Source organism: Ascidia mentula, chromosome 4 (genome assembly GCF_947561715.1).
Source record: "Ascidia mentula chromosome 4, kaAscMent1.1, whole genome shotgun sequence".
Lineage (NCBI taxonomy): Eukaryota > Metazoa > Chordata > Ascidiacea > Phlebobranchia > Ascidiidae > Ascidia > Ascidia mentula.
Window position 1 is genome coordinate 6,419,247 of NC_138569.1, and position 6,393 is coordinate 6,425,639.

The 6,393-nt window shown below is 37.2% G+C and overlaps 1 protein-coding gene across 1 annotated transcript; it reads right to left on the reverse strand.

The window, feature by feature from the left end:
• Positions 1 to 746: 746 nt before the first annotated feature.
• LOC145897300 (uncharacterized) lies at positions 747 to 2,286 on the reverse strand. Its single transcript, XM_082985532.1, has 4 exons — positions 2,035 to 2,286; positions 1,821 to 1,965; positions 1,450 to 1,556; positions 747 to 1,181 (listed from the first exon to the last, which is right to left on the reverse strand). Exons 1-4 carry the CDS (start codon positions 2,284 to 2,286, stop codon positions 936 to 938), a joined length of 750 nt encoding a protein of 249 aa, XP_082841658.1. The 3' UTR covers positions 747 to 935.
• Between the last annotated feature and the right edge of the window lie 4,107 nt (positions 2,287 to 6,393).

Sequence of the window (6,393 nt, forward strand, 5' to 3'; positions counted from 1 at the left end):
TTGAATTATTGTGACACGGGGCCAGACAGCACTATTGGTTTATCGTTTTCTTGGCCATAGTGTTTCCACTTTATTTCGCTCAATGGTTTCTCAAAATTGTCTTTTTTGGTAAACTGACACGATTGAAAAACTCTGATTTACTATTTTCTTTCCGGACACGAGCCTTCGCAAATACTCTTCGCCTGAACAACTGTAAATTTCTAGCTGTTGCAACTGCAGAAGGGATTTCCGTTTTGCCGATCGTGATGATGTAAGGCTTTTTCGAGCTCTCTTGTTTGAGGAAATCAGCTGTTTATGTTAGCTTCAACAACTGTAAATTCCAAACTGCTGCAATCGCAAAATGTTTTCCGACTTATTTGAATATGCGATCCAAGGCGTTTGATCACGAAACAAATAGCCAAAAGCAATAGAGTCGTATATGATAAACTTTCCTGCAGCAAGAACCGTAAGCGAGTTTGAACTACAAGTAAGGAAACCTGATTCCTTGAGGGTGATAACAAAATGCATTCGAAAGTAACTGATTTCCAAGTTTATGAAATCAGAAAATATTTGTAGGCACACCACTCTCATTTTTTTGCAGGATTTTATTTGTATTAGTTCCAAATAAATAGGTGTGAGATTGTGTAGATGAGGGAAATACGAGTCTGAGTTAAGTTTAACTTCGTTTGCAAATCGGCAATATAGGTATAGAACATGAGGTCAAACACGTATCAAAAATCAAATAGCGATCAATTGGAAAAGAGGCAAATGTTTGCGATATATGTGAAATAAGGGAGGTCATGGGCAAGAACCAACAATATATGCGTTTTTTTCAACACTGAAATAAAAAAAATATTATTGTTTTAGTAGATCAGAAAACGTGGAACGCAAATTGAAAATCAGCACGTTTCGTAGCAAGCAAAAACATATGAATGAGGCAATACAGGTAAGGTCAACTACCACATCAGCACATAAGAGAGAAGGAGAGCTCCAGAAAACACACAAAGCAAAATCAACACGATCCTTGCTTCGAAATTTATTTTCTCCATAATGGGAATTTTTTCAGCGGCATCCTGCAACAGGTTAGAATTAACGTTTTTTCTTGGAAATGGAACGTCGGGCACTTCGACTCCCAGAAACTTGCAAAGAGGATCCCACCCTTCTTTTACACTAAACACCAGCAGTTTGTCTTTTGGTGCATTCTTTAACAAATACAAAGCAATGTAATTTCTACTTCAAATAGCATCAAGAAATGTGCAGTGTTTAATAAGATACCATATTACATAATTTATCTACAAAAGCCTTCGAGTTTGGCGACGCTCGTTAGCATACCAATGTATGAATTGACGAATACAGAATAACATAAAATTAGCAGCGGAAGCTGGATTGCTTATATAAATAATTTTGAAAATTACGTCATGAAGATGTTGATCAAACCGATGTTTTCGAACAAAAAATAATCGTGCGTACCTGCAGCACGTCCGTGTTATGTTGTCTGTATTTTACCCTGAGAACGGTTTCGTTCGCTGGTTGCGCACTCCAGTGAAAAGGAAGCCATCCTCCGTAAGAAACACTGCCTTAACAAAAATTGTAAAAAACTTTTTCGAAAAAAACTAACAAATCAATTATGGAAAAACTATTACCGACACATCGAATATAATCTGGAAATATTGTAAAATCTAATAATATATTTTGAACATATTTTTTATTTCAAATTCACTTTTCAATAAGTTGGATTTTCTGACATTAATTTCGAGACATGCCCCATGGAAACAATCGCAAGGCAAACAAACCTAAGAATAAAACATATCATTCATGAATGAGAGAAAGATTCTACTTACTTTCCCGTTTAATCACTTGAGTGACTTTGTATCCAGTTGGGGTGAAAGTTTTGGCAAATCTGAACATCCAGTCTCCGTTAAGTCGGCGAATCTGTCGCAGAAAACTCTTCACCCACTCTGTTTCGTCACGTGTTGTCAAAATAATCTGTATTTATAATTTTTTTTTGATTACTCTCGCTATAAGTCAACTTCTTAAAAGCACACAATATACTACCTTTGCTTCCGGAAAAGCTTCATGTATTTCTTTCCAGAAGGAGAACACTGGCCTTGCAACAACTGCATCCACATTCTCGTACATCTTTCTGAATAGTTCAGTACTGCCACCAGTGGTAAAGATTTCCATCCATTCCTTGTGATGATAATACTCATGATCCAAGAAGTCATACACGCTATAACCAAGTTGGTTAAGAGCAGCATGCATTGATTTGGTTCCAGTTTTGCTAAAGCCTGCCACGATCACTTTCATTTTTTTTATCTTTCCTGAAAACTTTCTGCAGGCTGTTGATTACATTGGCAATAGTTTTGCAGTTTGCCGGATCGCACTGGAAACGACTACCAGTATGAATAACAAAGGAAACGGTTTCAAATTGAAAATATCTTTTACAGCTTTTTTACAAATAAGTTTGTTTCTTTCGTTGGGTTATTTCGTGGTAATATCAAAAGAAACAAGCATCGTGCTCTGTCTCGGGTATGCGCAATTAACTGCTTCTTTGATTTGTTACAAACAATTGCAAGATTTTGTGAGCTGCTTGCAGATAGCCATTCTTTCGACCTATAAGGTCTCATCAGTGCAGCTTTGTGATGCTATGGACGATTTTTCCAAACATCCAGACAAAGACTTATGGATCACGCATTGGCTATGTTTATGCAGCTCACAAACTTCGCAATATTGGCTCCGTGCTTATTATTTCATTTATTTTTTCTCCATGCATAATTATTGTGACATGGGGCCTGGTAACACTATTGGTTTACCTTTTGCTTGGCCATAGTGTTTCTAACTCGTTTCTCTCAATGGCTGTACCTAGTTTGGTGTCCAACGGATGACTATGAATGATATAGTCACAATAAAGAGGAGGTCTTTTCTTTTTCTGATTTGCTTGAATATTTTAGTATTTTTTATACACTGAGTACGGGACGATGTGTGAATTATTTCTAGCTTGTTCATACGGAACTTCAACAGATTAAATGTCACAATTGCTTGGGAGTTTCGCTTCCACAAGATCAGGACGAAAGGCGTTCATCAAAATAGCAGTTAAAGTGCATATGTGACACATTCATTGAAACTTTGCGTAAAACTAAAGGTACATCTACAACAAACATATATCCAAAGTGTTTCGGTTCTACGTCAACTGAAAAATTTAGAAAACTGCACGAAAAGTAACGGCGACCAAAATCGTAAACCATCACACAAGGCGCTCGTGTCGAACAAATGCATTGTTTACATAGGAGAATGCGCCTTATTACAGATATCGAATAGTTTTAAACATAGGAGAATCCACAGATTACGTTACCTCAAAGGTCAGGACAAGGTTTTACATCACACAAAAATATGTCAATGTGACTAAAGGGCTTGGCAGCAACGACATTACTCTGTACTTCGATAAGACGGGGATGGTGCGTTTCTTTGCTCAGTGACAATAAATGACGTCATTTTGGGTGTGATGTCATAACTTTAAACTCACCTTTGTGTGAACTTTAATTTGATGATTCCAACATTTCTAGTTTTTCTAGTACAACTATATTGCGAAAAATACATTAGTTATTGATTGTGGCGAATAAATAAATCATTTAAGACGCGAACTCATAGGCAACGCTACTGTCGGACAAAAAGTGGTACTATGACAGAATAACAGTTTTGTGTTGCACAATCAACTAATTTGGTCGGTTTTTCTCGGCTGTCTATTCCAGCCTCAAAATTCAATTAACCTACTTTAATATTTTGCTGTGAGTGAACAAAACGACAATGCTAAATTAACGGTTTGTCTCTGTCGTGTTTTTAAAAGTTCATGTATCAAGTCAGCGATCATAAATGCTGTAACAACAAGAACACCCAGTCCCAGTATCTGTCTGCAGCTTAAATTAACATAAAATTCGTTTGTTGCACTGGTTCACTTGTTGTCCTCTGTTTAAAGCAAAACTATACCAGTTTTACAATGTTTTCCGTTCCTGTTTTTTCCGCACGATTTCGTTCGCAGCGGTAAAAATGCGAATTTGATCAACTGTATCTCAGAAACCAGTCGCCGTATAAAGTTACTTTTTCGCCAAAAATTTTTTAAAGTTAGAATATCTCTTAGTTTAATTATAACATGTTTTATTTTTCCGTGTCACATGCACTTTAAGCTTACACTCGGGTCGAACAAGACAAACATTCCTACAGCTAATTATGCAGTAAGCTGTATAAGTGTTATGCACCAAAATTGCCTTTTCTGGTAAATTGGCACGATTGAATAACTCTGATTTACTATTTTCTTTTCAGGAGCTTTCGCAAATACTGTTCGTCTTAACAGCTGTAAATTTCCAACTGCTACAACCGCAGAAGGATTTCCGTTATGCTGCTCGTGATGATGAAATGTTTCTTCGAGCTCTCTTGCTTGAGGAAATCAACAATTCATATTTGCGAACTTTCGCGAATTTTCTTCGCTTCATCAAATGTGAATTACGAACTGCTGCAACTGCAGAAATGCTTTTCGACTTTTTCCAACGACTTTCGGACCAAGGTATTTCGTGTAAAAGAAGGATGGGATTCTTTTTGCAAGTTTCTTGGAGTTGAAGTGCCCGACGTTCCCTTTCAACGAAAAAACGTACATTCCACGTTAATTGAAGATTCTGCTAAAGAAAATCCAGTCATGATAAAAATGATTTTCGAAGCAAAAGTAGTTTTGTTTTTGTGTTTGATTTTAGCAATTGTACTGATTTTTTGGGTGCTGATGTGAAATACCCGTTATTTGTTGTAAGTTCGTGTGGTTCAATGATGCACATGGAAGGTTTCAGTGTTGTTAGTTGCGCAACCGTAACCGTTGTTATTTTAACATTTCTCTAGGTTTTTTGCGTTATTTCATACGGATATATTTCTTTAGGCGAAATACAATAACACATTTTGGCAATACAAAACAACTGATTGGCGAAAAAAATGAATTCATTGGGCGACTGCATGTTTCTTCGAAGATAACCAAGCAGCTGTTTGTTCGTTGCAATGATATTTACTTCACACCAAAGTATACGAATATGATAAAATAAATCTTTAAAATTTCTTGAAAGTAACATGTTGTTTGACATTTCGTCCCAACAAGAACCGGAAGGAAGGCGTTCAACAAACGCTTGTCAACTGATACACGACTTAGAGATGTACGACCAAAGTTTTCTCTGCCTATTTCTCACAAATACGCTTGCTTCAACGATAGAAAAATCCCGAAATCAAAAGCACCCTTCATGGCAGACTGTCCTTAAATGTGACAAAGCATCTAGAGAACTTTTAATAAAATAATCAAAAAATAAAACAACTATTATCGCTTAACTGTGGGCATTTTCGTAAAAGGTTGAAACCAGTAAGCATTAATTTTGGGAAGCTTGGCTTTCACAAGAATTTCTGCACACTTTGCAAAAGCACAAAAACCATAATGTTTCTGCCTTTAACATATGTTTCCAAAAGATATTTCAAACAAGTCGTTTGCGCTGTCATTTCCTCTTCTTCTCTCTTACGTGCTATCTGCCCAGGCAAATGTCATTCTTCATCCCACATCATATCCTTTGCTGCGTCAACTACTAATTTATCAAAATTAACGTTCAAATGTTGGCCTGTACCGTAATTTGATACGCGATATTAATAGCGTAGAAATGTTTACAGATATTTTATTGAGGTCACAAAAAAGTGGTTGATCCATCTATGTTGCAATGCCTTGGCTACAATAGTAAACCGTGTGATCTTAACACGATAGCTGTGATCGCCAGGGAAGGAGCTGCGCTGTAGGGCGATCTGTCATACGGTTACATGAAACATTTTTGCCTTGCTTGAATATCCCATACGTAAACGGGAAGGATGCCCAACGAGTTGTGCGCTTGTGCACCAGTATATTTTATTCCGTTCTGCATCAAGCGGCCACACTATACCAGCTTTTTTTACCCTTTATGGAAAACTTCATCCTTAGTTAAATTAATGTGGATGTAGTTGCGGCCAGGTCTGCGTTAGGCCTAAAGAAATAAGCCTTTTGGATGCCAAGGTATAGTTCAACGTTCGACAATGGCAGGTTGAGACTTCTGTGATCAAAGGAAAATATTATTCCCAGTTAAAAATTGAAACCGCATTGTGTTTTCTTCACAACAACATCCGGACGGAAGTCGTTCATCAAACAACTGTTAAGCAGACATGTAAAACTCAACAGACCCCACGCCCGGCTAACCTCCTCGGTTCGCCATAAGAAAAGAACAGTTCTTTTGATCAGCGGCACGGTTAACGAACTGTGGCACGTTAACTTAAAGCAGTTACATATATATATATTCTTTCTCTGATTGGCACTCTTTTGCAAAAGACTGACTTTTGTATTGTAAACGGTACACAAGCTTTCGCGATTTTCCC

What these genes read in the sequence shown, in the direction of transcription:
- LOC145897300 (XM_082985532.1), bottom strand. Translation starts at nt 2,286, where the DNA reads ATGAAAGTGATCGTGGCAGGCTTTAGCAAAACTGGAACCAAATCAATG. An exon ending in AAGCTTTTCCGGAAGCAAAG is followed by an intron (nt 1,966 to 2,034) that starts GTAGTATATTGT and finishes TTATAAATACAG; the next exon opens with ATTATTTTGACAACACGTGA. An exon ending in ATAACACGGACGTGCTGCAG is followed by an intron (nt 1,182 to 1,449) that starts GTACGCACGATT and finishes TATTTGTTAAAG; the next exon opens with AATGCACCAAAAGACAAACT.